This window comes from Triturus cristatus, chromosome 12, assembly GCF_964204655.1.
Source record: "Triturus cristatus chromosome 12, aTriCri1.1, whole genome shotgun sequence".
Classification (NCBI taxonomy): Eukaryota; Metazoa; Chordata; class Amphibia; order Caudata; family Salamandridae; genus Triturus; species Triturus cristatus.
This window is the reverse complement of record NC_140595.1, coordinates 863,991,230-864,007,490: the sequence shown is the minus strand read 5'-3', so window position 1 is coordinate 864,007,490 and position 16,261 is coordinate 863,991,230. Positions and strand designations below refer to the sequence as shown.

Here is a 16,261-nt window from a genome sequence, read left to right as displayed (position 1 = left end):
CTCTCGTTCAAGAAATGAAAAATATCACAGAAAAACAATAAAATGCCAAAAGTTAGAATGCAATGCCTATCAAATGCAAGAAAGAAGACCTGTTTGAGGTGATGTTAACCTGCCCAGGCAGAGACAAATAGGACTAACAGGCAACACATTTGAAATTGTCCAAGCACCAGTTGTGGTACATTTACCTTCTATAAGGTGTTCATGCTTAGTTTGGTTACTAGCTTTCTGACTAATTCCTTGGGAATAAAAACCACAAAGGATACCTTTGACACTGAAAATATGTTCCTCTTTGATCGTCCGAATCTCCATACCACCCCCTTCACAGACTCTTTCCAGTCCATACAAGGATAGCAAATTGGTTAGTGGTATCAATCTAAAGATCCCCATACAACAAAAGAGTATTCCAGTTCTTTAAATGGACCATAATATGGAGTTGACAAGAGCTCTGGTCCTAGCACATGGGACTACTGCAACATCAGCTAGATTCATGAACTCCAATAAATGTTGAGACATCAAGCTCTCCCTGAACGTTCTTCATGGATCACTGACTGAATATCGAGCTGCCAAAATATAGATGAGAAAATATCGAGTGACAGAATATCGAATTCCTAACTTCAAACAGGTAAGTACAAAAATATTGAATCCTAAATATCGTTGTAAATAATATAGCTTGCTAAAATATCGACTTTTTAAAATGTCTTTAAAGTAATATAAAATTAATTAAATAATAAATATAATTAAGTAAAACATACTTACAAATAATTAAAAAACATTAAATTAATAAATAATAAATGTAATGTATAAAAAATAAACATGCATTTTTATGTTTATTATATATATTAACTCAATAATATTATACATAATTAATATTTTTAATTATAAAATGTGAAAAACATAATTTAAAATTATATATATATATATATAAATAAGGTTAAAACATTAGAAGAAATAGGTTTTTATTTAATGATATTTTACACTACATTAAATATAACAATACTAAGGGGTGTATTAGGATGGCGGTCGGAAATGCACTCTGACCACCATGGTAGCGGGAAAACACCACCCATTAGGGCCACAGCATAACCGCCGGTCCAATTAGTATGCCTCACAGTCGAAATCCGCGCCGGTCAGATCTCGGCTTTTAACACTGCGGCGGTTGCCGCTTCCAGCAGCAACGCTGCGATGTCCAAAAAGGCATGTCCAGCATATCCCTGCACTGAATGGCAGGCACTGCACAGTGTCTGCCACCTGGTACAGGGACATGTGGTACATGTGGTACCCCCGAGAACACCCACACACCTCCAAACACATTGGGGGCCCGCAATGGGCCCCCGGAGACATTCTCTTCATGCCTTTCCATGGCGGTTCCACCGCCGCGGAAAGGCTGGCTACCACCGGCATCATAATCATACCGGCGGAGCCTGTCCCTGCACCGGCCCCATTTTAGTGGTCCATCTCACCGCAAAGGTCGTCACCGCCATGATAATGGGACCGGCGGTTTTCTGGGTTGCGATCGAGTGCGGATGACCGCCGCCAGCCCAGTAGCGAACATCCGCCCGCCATCCTAATAGACCCCTAAATACGTTACAAAGCATAAAGGATAAAATTACTATTTCCACTCCAACAAGTCGAACAGTGGGGAAAGTGTTGGACAGCGGGTGGGTAAAAATTACTATCCCCACTCCAGTGAGTGCAACAGTAGGGAAAGTGTTGGATAGCGGAAGGGTAAAAATTACAATTCCTACAATTAATTAATTATCTAATACCAATTAACAATAAAATTAATAACCATCACATCTAAATTAATTCACACAATTAACACTATAAATCATTTTTAATAAATATTATTTTAAAAAAAAATTACATTCAAATTAAATTACTTCTCATCTTACTCCCCTATCAACCCTCAACCCGCTCATAAAAAAGTACACAATTATCATATTTACTAATTAATAATTAATAATTATTATCTAATTAATTACCAATTAATAAAAACACAATTAACATAATCACCAATTAATTATTCATTGTTATCGATCAATTCATAACTAGTTAACAATATAAATTATTGAATAATAAATTATTAATTATTAAATTAATTAATTAACTAATTAATAATTAAAGTACTTCCCACCCTATTCCCCTATAAACCCACAACCACCTAATTACGCAAAAAGTAATTAACATATAATTAATTAATTCTAAATAATTCTTAAAAAATATATTATAATTAAATTACTTCCCACCCTATTCCCCTATAAACCCACAACTCGCTACGGAATTAAATTACACAAAGATTAATTAACATAACATTCATTACTTTAAAAAATTCAAACAAACATTACAAAATATATACATACTTCTAACACAAATACTAACATACAAAACACTAAAAAAAATCGATATTATTAACAACGATATTTTGACAATCAATATTCCTAACTTCGATATTATTAAAATCAATTTTTCTTACCTGCCTGTCGATATTCTTAACCACTATATTTTTGCTAGTCGATATCCTGTCCACTCGATATTAAAAACTTGATATTTTGTCCATTCGATATTTTTAATTCGATATTATGACTAGTTACCATTCTTCATAGGCTTCCAGTGGAATTCTGAACCAAATCCAAGGTTATCTAGAGTCCATGAATCCAAGTGGAGAAAAGTCCTGGAACACTTGCAGAAACTAGCCCTACACTGCTTTTCAGCCTCAAATCTGATCATCCTCCACCCTACTAATTTATTAATGACTATTGAAGAGCATTAATCATGTTGACAGATCTATGGCAGTGCAGTAACCCCGATTGTGGAACACCATCAACCCAGTGACCAGGATATTTTCTTTTACTAGTTCCCAAAGTAGAACATTTAATGACTTTCCAATATTTGATCCAATGGAGGAGTGATTTACTCAGCCAGGCATTCAATGTTCCTAGGTGAACCACATGAACAGAACGCCCTTCATTCGACAGCTTTAAGGGTCTCCCAAGACACAGTCTGTTGTCATCGTTTTTGAGGAACAAGAAATATTTACAACTTCAGTGGTTCTTCTCCCATACGTTTTGCCCTTGAAGACACTTTTGATGAGGCACTCATTTACTCCATTTCACAGATAGGTTTGAAAAGGCGCTTCCAATGTAATTTTTGGTCTTAAATGACAGGATTCATTTTTTGGTGCATTTGATTAACTATCGAGTTCCCTGTTCTTCACGGGAAAGTCAGTCACAAGCAACCACAGAAAGACAAGAATTTGTGGTAATTAAGAAGTTTGACCACTACAGCCAATCTCAATAAGTTGTTAGGTGCTGGAACATTTACCCTGCTACAACAATCAAGCCAAAGCACATTAACTATATTGTACATATTTTACACGCATCAAATTCAGCCTTTTCCTTCAGGGTATAGAGGCTTCCATAAGATTACTCAAATATGGAAACCATGAAAAAAGTGTCCTGAGATATTTAGGAAATCGAGACAAATGAATACAATATGATGGGCTTGAAATGCTGTATAGAACAAAATGAAAAGAATAAAACCATTAATGTATGACCAATGTCCAATAAGTGCTTACTTGGACACTGGTTGTACCCTAACAAACCATCTAGTATCATTTCTGGAGTAACTGGAGCCCACTATCAATTCACGGCCGAATTGTAACAAAGATTTTAAAATCCATACACCAGCATTCAAATGCATGTGAAGGCCTACAAGGGATATCAGAAAAGATTGGTGTGTGCGAATAAACTATCAACCATGGGGTAAAGAGTTCAGAGTTACTATTTTTTGCCTATGTAATGTAATTACATATATTTATGTTGTGATAGCTGTGCCATAAACAGATTAGCACACAAGACGAACGAGAAATTACAAAATGAAAAGGTTACAAGTTTTGAGTGAGACATCATAATTGTTAATTGGGAGCTATGTTCTAATTCAAGTAGTGCTCTACCTGTCCCTTCAGGGAGCTCCACGGTGAGGTATCCCTCGATCCAGCGGTAGCACGGGAAGTGGTAGATCTTTCCTGTAGGAGATTCCACAGCAACTTGACTACAGAACCAGCTGTCCTCAGGGAAGAAGGAAAAGGGCTCTTTGTGAAGACGGATGAGTTGGATATCCCCCAAGTCCTTTTTTTCATGGATGTGGTACATGTCAGTCTGAAAATCAAGAAAACAAGCAGCATTGTTTTATTGTACAATTTTCTATTTAGATATACCTGCATCCAGGACATTTAAATTTCAGCAAGAATGACATTGCCCTATTTCCTCTATCTGACTAATTTTATATTGCAATAGGTAGAAAAATAAAAAATTGGTTTGCTAACTAATTTAATTCTTCACAAAAGCAAACAATTGAAAAACATTTTCACGATTACAAGTACATCATCTCTAACAACAAGTGTTGTTAGATTACGCACCCATGCATGAACTTTCACTTACATCTCAGAATGTGATTCCCAAGACATTGTTTTGCAGTCTCAGTTGCTAATGTTTTGTACTGATTTAAAATTCCATTTGCCCGAGTAGTTCTAAGAGGTCCAGTGTCCAACCCAATGATGCAAAACTATCCAGTAAAAGTCATCCAGTAACTGGATAGCAGGGATTTTCCCAAGAGAGAAAGTTAAGTTATTTGAAATGGTGGGTTGTTAACCTAATAGCCACTAAAATGGTTTGATTTTGTAGAAAATCTGGTCAACCTGTGAACTCTTTCCAAAAATGGTGACACTGGACAGTTCATAGCAGACCATTTAACATTCCAGAGCAATACTGTGAAGGATTTTATTTCACAGAAAACCGTTGTCAAGATTTTGGTCAATTTAGTATATAAAGCACAGTTGCTGGTGAGAATAGCAAAAGGCAACACCCTTTCAGAAAGGGACAATTTAATTATGCTCCAGATCAAGGCAAATACTTCATGGCAGATCTAAGGAGATGCTTCCACTGGTAGGTTAGCTAAATTTTGATAGCCCTTAATTGGGAGGGAGTAAGAAGGCAGTTTCAAACATGTCACAAGGTCCTTTTCTTACGACCCCTTGTTTTTAGACTAAATTCACCAGGTTTGTGCTGGAACCTTTAAAAATATTGGTACTTTTGAAGGAAAAAAACCCATAAACCTCACAGTCATGTGTGAAAAGATACAAAAACACCTAGGTCTCATATGGGAAAGAGTGCTGGGACATCCCTTTTACAGGACGGTTTCCTGCACCCATCAGAACATGCCATGCTTCAACATAGGGCAACCGCCTCGCATTACGAACCTAGTCGTAATGCGGGCTACGAACCCTACTCTGAGAGGGAGGAACTCAGGGATATTTTTTCTGTGTCAGAAGAGAGGTATCCCAAAACCTACAAGAGAGTAAGGTGTGGTGAAGGGAATAAATGAAAAATAAAAGTGAGCTAAAACTAACTCAGCAAAACACACTTTAATGGGGCATCGGGAGGTTAGGATTAAAAACAAAAGACTATGGGGCCTATTACGATGGCCGCCACCATACCAGAGCGCGGGACTGCCTGCCGAAGCTGCGGCGGTCCCACCATGCACATTAGGATGCGCCCGCCACACTGACGGGTGTATCCTGTGCCTTTTCGATTGCGGGTGGATCTGCTGGCTGCAGACCCGCCCGCAATGGTGCCTGCCACGCAGTGCATGGCAATGAGGGGGGTACACCCCCCACACATTCATCCTGGGGGCCCGCAACGGGCCCCCAAAGCAAAGACTGTATGCCTATCCATGGCGGCGTAGACATTCAACCGCCAGCATCGTAATATGGATGGCACATAAGCAGGCACTTTTTCCGCCGGTCAACGAATCGACCGGCGGAAAAGCGGCGGACAGTCTTTCCGTCCGCCGCGGACCCCCCATCCATTATAAAATGGCAGTGGGACTTTGCTGTGTGGATGCGGGCGGATCGCCCCCCCCATGCTAATGGGCCCCTATGTCTGGGGGTAATTTAACAAGTCATAGAATAGTGGAGATCAGCATGTTTCAGCCTTTTACCCTCCGTAGAGGTGTAGCAGCTATCCTCAGGACCAACAAAAAGAATAACAAGGTGGAGTAAATTCTCCCCACATATAAAGTAAGTAGTGATTACACACCACTAGTGCACCAAAATGTAGGATCCACTAGTCAATATGTTACCTGAAAAGAGACAATGTGGTTAAATATGCACACACAGTTTTTGGAAAGCACTCTATACAGATCATAATCAAGATAATGAATCAATTAGTATTCATAACAAAATCAGTAATAAATCAGACATAGCATCATGTTGGCGAAACCAACAGTAAGCGGCTTTCCCGTAATTACAGGTAAACGGGTGGCACCTTGACATCGGTGCAAAACTCGAGTTAGCAGCCAGGTCCTATTTTTGAGAACAAATGGAAATTTAATATCATGATGGTCATATTGCATCATAGTATAAAACACACACATTATGTAAACAGATGACCTTCAACATGAAGAAATGAGCACAAAGGTTTGAAAATGAACCTATACATCTAATGAAATGTTGATTTAAAATTCCTAATCAAGAGGGGCAGGGCAATAAAATAATGGTAGTGCAGCCTTATGCCCCTTGATTGGCAGGCTGATCCCTTAGCTCTTATAAATAATTGCTAAGGGACTTTTAAACATGATATACCTACGGGGAAACAAAAAACAAGGCACACATGTTGGTATCAGCGGTGATTTAACGCTGGGACGGGCTTCCGTTCAAAACGTATATAAAATGGAAAAAATCAATTACTCATGCCTGGACAAACAGCACTACTTAAAGGTTGATAGGCACATCTTTAAAGGAAAAAGGACCTCAAAGGGTGAACAGCTTAGGGAAAGTAACAGTTGAATCAAATCAATTACAAGCAATGTCCAGACCTCCATAGTGTCGGAACTAAAACAGCAACTGTGCGATGTTTTCATCCAAAATGTACAGATCTATAGGGAAAGGAAAACCAGAATACCTCTCAGATCCGGTGCATCAGCGCTCATTTGAGCCTTAGAAGGGTAAGCTGCCATGGCTATGCGGCAGCTCTGTACTTCCTGGTGAATTTGCAAACACCGCCCCCCTTATGGTAGCGGACTGTAATAGAAAAGAGGTTTGTATAACAAAATGCGAAGAGGGAGAAGGCTGTATTGCCGCACCTGACAAATGAATAGTGTCGTTCAGTATAAACTTGAATAGTGCAAGGAACCAAGGAACACTTCCCTCTGAGCTCCTTAAATCAGGACAAAAGTCCTTTTCAAAACATACATGCAAAATAGGTTCAGCACTATTTAAAGAGAGTCCATAATATTTAAAGGATTTTCCAAGAAGTCACTTTGATTTTCTTAATCAGTCTTCTCTTTATTACATCATATCACAGGTATGTAGTTAATAGAAAAGATTAGACTGTAGTTTCTACGGAGAACTGCAACCAAGGGTGGGATATATGGTTAATAGAGAGAGGGTCATGACTTTGCAGTGCTTTGTACTTCCTGGTGAATACACAAAATGCACCCCCTCACTCTCTCTGGTAGCGGGCTAAAATTAAACTAAAGATGGGGCATGTAGTTTCTAAGAGGAGGTGACAAGATTCTTCCTGATTTATAAACAGAGCTCCGTGGGTGGGATATTTAGTTAATAGGCAGTGGGTCATAGTCACTGAGCTCTGGTCCCTATTAATCACTGGCACATAAGGCTGTAATTGCGATAAAAAAAATAAAAATAATATATATAATATATATATATATATATATATATATATTACCTATACATAGTTAGGACCTATTTTCCATAGGAAATCCACAACATTCTATTCCCAATAAGTCTGGTGCCGGTTGACGAATCTTCGCAAAATTTTCAAAACTTTTGGCCAGCTCCGGTCCGCTCCTATTCTGAACGTTTTGTGATGATTCGTCAAGCGGGGGCTGAGAAAAAAGGGGGGTCCCAAAACACGTTTTCCCCATGCAATTTCCCATAGGACCTGTTGACGTAGCTACAGCCCGAACTGCTGAACGGAATTACACCAAATTTGGCAAAGAGGTAGTCCTCAGTTCAGACTTGTGCCTTTTGCTTAAATGGTGTAAATCCATTCAGTAGTTCCTGAGAAAATCAAAAGTAAAATCATAGATATATCTATGGCCTCAGAGTATCCGCGCACCCTCCCCGCACCCAGAGCGCACCCTGCTGTGCACGAGCTGTATTGTAATTGGCTGTCAACACTCCAGATCAGGAAGTGTTGGCAGCCATCTTGTGCCTCGGTAGAACCGAGGCATAAGAAACCTATATAACAAATGCGAAAAACGCAAAAAGGGGGCAGGGTAGAAACACCCTGACCCCCTAGGCCTGCTCAGGGGGTCCCACAAGGACCCCCAGGGCCCAAAAAAGCATTTAAAAAAAAAAACGCAAGATTCTCGCACCCAGCGTGAATTTCAGCTGAAAATAAAAAAAAAAGAAGCTCGGAGCCCCCCCAAACCCGGGGACCCCCACCCCTGGGGTAACTTGTCAGTGAGGGAGGGGGCCACGCGGCCCCCCTCCTGGAGCCTTGAATAGGCCCTGGGGACCAGGCCCCGGGCCAGCTGGGCTACGCAGCCCCTCCATAAAAAAAAAAAAAAAAATTAAAAAGGGCAATGCCCCGGGGCAAATTATGGCATCGGGAGGGGGGCCACGCGGCCCCCTTCCCGATTTCTTTTTTTATAAACAAACATTGGGGGCAGGCCCTGGGGGATGAGGTCCCCAGGACCAAAAAAATGGAAAAAGAAGGTGGGCTACACAGCCACCCTTCTAAAAAAAAAGAAGAAAAAAAAAAAGACCGGGATCGGGCCGGAGGCCACGTCCCCTCCTTACACCACTCTGCAAACGTGCCAGGGGGCGTGTTTGCAGAGGGGGAACTAATTCCCCTTGAATACTGGGGGACCCTGGGGGCCAACTAGCCCACCAGAAACATCCAGTATGCGCCAGGGGGCTCTTTTCAGAGAGGTGTAATGAGGCCATGCCCCTTTTTACACCTCTCTGCAACGCAGCTCCTTGGCGCTTACTGGAGGTACCTGGTGGCCTAGTTGGCCACCAGGGGACCTCAGGATTCAAGGGGACTTAATCCCCCAACTTAAAACGCGCCACGAGGCGCATTTGCACAGTGGTGAAGGTAGGGGGGGCCTGAGGTGATACTGTGCAAAAATGCCCTGTGGCGCGTTTTAAGTTGGGGTATTCATCCCTCTTTAATCCAGAGGTCCCCTAGGGGCCGACTAGCCCACCAGGTACCTCCAGTAAGCGCCACGGAGCTGCTTTGCAGAGTGTTGTAAAAAGGGGCGTGGTCTCTGAACACCTCTCTGCAATGCACCTCCCTGGCACATACTGGAGGTACCTGGTGGGCTAGTTGGCCGCCAGGGGACCTCAGGAAGCAAGGGAACTTAATCCCCCAACTTAAAACATGCCACTGGGCGCGTTTGCACAGTGGTGAAGGTAGGGGGCGGGGCCTGTAGTGATATGTGTGCAAACACGCCCTGTGGTGTGTTTAAAGTTGGGGAATTAATTCCTCTTCAATCCAGAGGTCCCCTAGGGGCCTACTAGCCCACCAGGTACCTCCTGTAAGCACCACAGAGCTGCGTAGCAGAGTGTTGTAAAAAGGGACGTGGCCTCTGAACACCCCTCAGCAACGCAGCACCCTGGTGCATACTAGAGGTACCTGGTGGGCTAGTTGGCCCCCAGGGGACCTCTGGATTGAAGAGGAATTAATTCCCCAACTTAAAAAGCGCCACAGGGCGTGTTTGCACACGTCACCTCAGGCCCCGCCCCCTTCCTTCACCAATTTACAAATATTTCTCTAAAATCAGCCGAACCACGAATTCCGATTTACTCACCTGTTATCAGGAGAGAGCCCAGTGCTGCATATTTTAGCCCAGCACTGACCCTGAAAAGAAATTCTAAGTGTACTTACCAGTAACTTGTATTTCCTTCCATAGGAATCTATTGTGTGGTTTTCACCAGAAAAGTTTCGAAGTGTCCATTTTTTAAACTAACAAATATTCCTCTAAAATCAGCCGAACTACGAATTCCAATTAACTCACCTGTTATCAGGAGAGATCCCAGTACTGCATCTTTTAGCCCAGCACTGACCCTGAAAAGTAATTCCAAGCGTACTTAGCAGTAGCTTGTATTTCCTTCCATAGGAATCCATTGTGTGGTTTTCACCAGAAAAGTTTCTAAGTGTCCATTTTTGAAACGCACAAAAATTCCTCTAAAATCAGCCGAACTACGAATTCCAATTAACTCACCTGTTATCAGGAGAGATCCCAGTACTGCATCTGTTAGCCCATCACTGACCCTGAAAAGTAATTCTAAGCGTACTTACCAGTAACTTGTATTTCCTTCCACAGGAATCCATTGTGTGGTTTTCACCAGAAAAGTTTCTGTCTATTTTCACAAATTAAAAATATTCCTAAATGACTTAACCCCTTCGCCGCGGCACGAATTCCGCCACGGCGCTGGGGGGGTTTGGGGGCACTGCGGCGCCGCCGTGCTCGTGACGGAACCACTCCGTCATGAGTCACGGGTGAGCTGTGCTCATGACGGAGTGGTTCCGTCACGACTCCGCCCACTGCGCTAATCGCCCGCCCAGGCGGGGAATTAGCGCCTCGTGGGCGGAGGGGCCGCCAACGGCCGCAGCATGACGGAACCACTCCGTCATGAGCACACGGCGCCCGTGGCTCATGACGGAGTGGTTCCGTCATGAGCACGGAACGGGTAAAACACATTCTTTCAACTGTTTACAGGAGATTGGCCAGTGCTGGATCCAGGATCCACCACTGAGTAAGAAAAAGTAACAATAACACTACTTACCTGCTAAGTTACTTTTCTGCCGTAGGATAACATTGGTGATTCTATGTGAAAATATTTCTAAGTGTCAACTTTTAAAAGACAATAATATTCCTTAAAAATCACATTTGTAACCAAAAGGCTTTTACTCAACTGTTTACAGGAGATGTCCAAGGACTGAATCTAGGATCCAGTCCTCTGGTTAGAAAAGTAATCCATAAAGTAACTAATAGCATTTGACTAGAAATTCACATTGAGCTCAATGTTGCATTGTGTTTGAAATTGTGTTTCCCATTGCAAATAGGCAATAGACTTTTAAGTACAGTAGTTACAGTTGTTGCAAAGTATTTAAACTAAAGTAATTCATTTTGAGAAAGTATATTTTGTATTGTAATGTATAATGTAATTAAAAAAATGAAATATCTAAAAATAAACAGTTTACAAAATGTAGTAAATCATTATCAAAATAATCAGTATAGCAATTAATACATTACAAATTGTCATTTACAAACCTTTGAAATTCACTGAAAAAAACAGAGGTTTCAGGCCTGATATAGTTAGGAATTAGCATTTAAAAAAACCTTTGAAATTTACTGAAAAAAACATAGGTTTCAGGCCTGATATAGTTAGGAATTAGCATTTAAAAAACCTTTGAAATTCACTGAAAAAAACATAGGTTTCAGGCCTGATATAGTTAGGAATTAGCATTTAAAAACCTTAGAAATTCACTGACAAAACAATAGGTTTTAGGGGTGTTATAGCTAGCTGGACATTTCAGTCAAACAAAACCATTGAAATTCCTCCGATATAGTTAGTTGTACTAACTACATCTCGCGCGCCCGCAAGCCACTGCTGATGATGTCACATATTACATCATTCATGACATGGTCAGTGACATCACTGATGACATCTCAAATGACATCACTGATGATATCACTGATGACATCATCCAGTGAATGTGGTTTGGTTCGTTATTTAAATATGTATTATATATCTAGCAATTTGCATTGAAGAATGAGTGGATATATACATATAAATTTCTGGACGGAGGATTTAGTAGCAGATTGATTGACTGTTTACTTGACTAATTTATAGTGTCTCACTAAATATATTGTGAGTGACTGTAAATTCACATCTGCCTCAGATGGACTGTGGAGAGCCTGGCCCCCACCTTAATTCTGAATGACTGGTATTGGAATAATTCTAAGGCCAATCCACTTGGAAAAGAAAGACCCTATGTCCTCTCCGTCAAAGCCTACTTGCCAAATTACATTTTTCCTCTGAAGTGAGTGAAGGATGACATGGATATCAAGAATGCTAGGTCTGCCTTGAAGAGGACCAGAAATCCAGGTGCAACTTGACTTTTGGCTCTGCACCTGGCTGGAAGTTAGGAGGAGCTTTCTGCCAACTTTTACATATTTTAGATATAGGAAGCTTCCAGTAGACTCAGACTTTTGAATCACAATGAATGGCAGAAGATGTAGACTAGCAGCTTGAGCTACCCCTGTAGAACCTGAGGATCCAGGTTTGAATTCTGGTCTCTGCGCCAGGCACAATAATGTGTGATTCAGGGCAACTCACATAAACTTCTTGTGCCAGAATGTGGGTAAAATGTTATTACGTAATCCTCACTTCAAGTAGACAATCCACTATCACCTCCCAATACTTGTTGGAAATTACCATCTTCTTAATGGTGTAGAGCCAGATGTTTGCCTTGACTGTTTTTGCTAGTTATAGAACTCTGTACACTTTACCCCTGCGTACCAGTGGTAAGATACGTGTGCTTTTCACTTGAACAGGATGAAATTGACATCTCCTAATTGGCATATTTAGCGTAGCCATAACTCCCTTATATATGGTGCCTGCAGTGAACCCAGAGCTTGTTAGGTAAATGTCACCAGTGTGCTGCAGTACCCATTGTGCCTCCTAATGAAGTGGCGGTGCAAAGATGAGTGCAGGCCTGCCTGGTGCAACACCACTGAATAGGTTTAAACTGCAAATCTGACATGTCAAAAGAACCCTTTGACAGGCACAACCAATCCTTTTAATTGCTATGTCACCCCTAAGTATGGTATTTAAATGTAGTACTTTTAAAAGTTTAATGTCAAACATTTCCTTACAATAATAGAAAACCCTAAAAGCTATATTCACTTAAGCATGTGAAGCAGGGTATAATTTTACCATATAGTACCCCCGCCACAATGTCAGGAATGCAGGATGCGCCCGCCAGTGTGGCGGGTGCATCCTAATTTCACATACAGGACCCCCGCACCAATGGCGGGCATTCCCATTCTACGACAAGATGTCCACCCGCCATCCTAATGAACCTCAAAGTGTTTTTGATGAAAAGTTCTAACTTTTGTTATATTCTACCGTCAAGCACCTGTCAAAATTAGATCTTGTGGTCAACGGTTCCTCATTTCAAATTTTCAAAAGGACTGCTTACTCTCCAGTTTGTTGACCACCTCGTACAGTGTACCTTTTGTCACGACAATGGTGCTCCTGGTTAACCGTTGTATTTAGCATTTTTGATTGAGATTGTAATGCTCCATTGTACTTTGATGTTCACTTTCTCTCTCTCTTTCTTTGCATTGCCGTGATTTTGAACTTACTAGATTGCATGCTTTTGTTCCTGATCATTTATTGTTTAAATTGTTTGAATAAATGGTGCCACTCTTGAGCCACTTCCTGCATTTTACACGTGTGTCTCATTATTTTAGATAGCACATTTCTGCGCTAAATTATGTGGTAAAAACCACCTTAAAATTACCCTGCAACAGCTGGCGTCCATGAAACGGGGAGTGCATAAGAATTTCCACCTCCTCATGTCTGATTAGGAGCTCCACTAGTGCATTTGTGTTTTTTTATTTCTGAATGTTGTGCCTGCACAATTGCACAACTACTGTTTCACACCTAGCCACAGGTCATAGAGAATGTTTGGGGAGGAGTAGACAACATATTTGGTACAACAGGGGGATTAGATGTGAACATATAAATAAATAAACATATATATTAAAAAAAGAGGGAGTACATGTCATGCCACAGGCCCTACTACAATTTTCCCGCACATTTGGATCAAAACTGGAATACTCATCCACTGTGATGCAATGCCTGAATTTCTGCTTAAAAATAATCTTTGCTAAATAAGTGCCACAATTGAGAAAAACAGAAAAAACCTTATTAAGAAAAATGGCTTTATTGCCTATCAGTTGCCCTGTTTTCAATCAGAAATATTCCAAGTTCTGACCAGCACCTAACACCCCATATGCTTGTCACTGCATAATTAATAAAGGTATCAGTGCCAGCAACTAGACTTAAAATTCATACTGAAATTATGAAAGCTGAAATGTAAGAGTATTTGTATGTGTTAACACTCGCTGCAAAGTTTCTTTCTACTCAGATATCCAAGCAGAAGGAGAAGGGCTCCATCCCTCCTGCGCTCCTACTCATCCCTCCCAGAACACAGATCTTTGTCCGGATGGTCTCTATCAGCGGAAAAAAAACACCTAAACTTTGAAGGACCATTTAAAGTCACACACACCTCACCAACAGCTGAAGAACATGGCTACATCGGAGCAACATCAGGGCCAACCCTGCACCACCTCAGCACTGACAATGAACAAAAGGAGGGGAAATTATTTCCATTGGCTATCTGAGAAGAAGGATGTGATCGATTTTGTAGTCAGTAGATACAGCTGCAACACCAGCAGATCAAAAGATCCTTATAACAAGATATGTTGATTATATTATGTCTTTATCTTATTGTCGGAGTGGCACTAACAATGTTTTATTTGGTTTGCTTTTCTTTCTTATTGCTTGGCTCAGAAGACTTGTATTACTCAAAAGGTTGAAGTTGTCCCCACTACTGCGCATCCCATATCTTTTTTCTCCATAACCTGCAGACATTTGTAGCAGTAGTAGTGACACCTTTAATAAAGCAACACATTCCAATACCTCCATTGCTTGTGACGGTACTACTAAATGTTAGGATGTGTCCCCCCTAAGTTGTCCTGTCATCGTAGGGACACCCCTTTGGCCTGGCAGCATAGTGTCCACGATTCTCCCCATGATATTATGAGGGAAAGACAAGATGACAATAGTAGGTAGGCAGAAGACTAATGAATACTGTTATCTGGCTCATACATTCCACATGCAGTAGGCGCGGACAGACTGATTTTCTGATTTTCTCTAGGGAAGTATCACCACACACTGTAAAATATCTCCTACACCTGTTCCTCTACAGATTTCATGTGCAAGTTTAGATTATTGAGGCCAAAGTCTCTGAAGTGTTCATAAATGCCATAGAGGGGAAGGTAACAAAGATGCCTAAGATAGGAGTTCCTGATATTGACCTTAGTGCATCTTTTGGTAGGAAGAATGGGTTTATGATAACAAGATCAGCCTCAGGCTGTAATGGCTCTTTACCCCACACCTTATGTTACTCATGCCAAAACAGATCTGCTCTACGTCTATTTGCACAAATTTAGATGGGATAAACTGGAAGGTAATCTTGGGGTGGGGAGAAAATGTCCAAACATAAAAAAGCTTTCAAACTAAAGTAACCTCTCCTGTGTTGTCTAGGAAATGGCACGTTACTTGTTGAGTGCAAGTCTGGATGTAACAGCACATCTATAATTTGGACATGCAATATGGCACCTCCAGCCTAATGGACTTCTACTGGGCTTGCGGAGAACGTCTCTATTTCCAACTTCCTCCTTGATGGAATGGACTTGGTACCCTAGTGACTATGCACAAAGTCTCCCTGGTTGTTCCTACAGCCAATACCTCCCACATCCATGATCATTAAATGACTGGCTCTGTTACCTTGCTCCACCGACATCGGCGGTATGCTGAGTACTTTGGGTAAACATCCTTCAAAGACATTCCCCAGGAGTTCCCCCTGTTGAACAAGGTCCAGCTCTTTTTTTCAACACAATCATTATGATGTTCCAGATCAAGGCAAATGCACGCTGGCTTCGGAACACCAAGAGGAGGGTATGACTTCAGAAAGGGAGGTTGTACTGTACATTGCCAATGATAAAGACAATGGCTCCATCACCAAGGCTGTAGACGACTTCAACAAAATAGAAAAGAAAATTATTCCTGAAGGAGGTGCCGTAGCAGACATAGCCACTGATTGGTTGAACTTTGAATGGATGCCTTTGTGGCTGTCTGCCATTCTAAATATTTTGTTACCGGTTTTCGGTGTGCTGTTGCTCCTCTGTTGTCCCATGCAATTGTTCCGTCATTTTGCCGTAAAATGCTGGTAGTAAATTAGTAGGTATGAATTATTTAGGAATAGGGAACCTTCAGAAAGCCTATATACAAGAAGAAGGATAGAATAGCAAAGGGGATAACTTAGCAATCTTAGAAGTAGTAGAACTAGCAACAACAGGACTACACTCAATGCAGCCTGCTACCATTCCCCAGGTCAATAGCCCCCAACTCACCACTGGTAGATATCACCTG

The 16,261-nt window shown here is 41.2% G+C and overlaps 1 protein-coding gene across 3 annotated transcripts in view; it reads right to left on the bottom strand.

The window, feature by feature from the left end:
- LOC146783136 (hydroperoxide isomerase ALOXE3-like) overlaps positions 1 to 16,261 on the bottom strand; it is a 284,932-nt gene that overhangs the window by 194,335 nt on the left and 74,336 nt on the right. For all 3 annotated transcript variants that reach the window (XM_085637853.1, XM_085637851.1, XM_085637852.1), the window contains exon 2: positions 3,953 to 4,157. In XM_085637853.1, the coding sequence (XP_085493979.1) occupies positions 3,953 to 4,157 (205 nt within the window). The remainder of the gene's footprint in view (positions 1 to 3,952; positions 4,158 to 16,261) is intronic.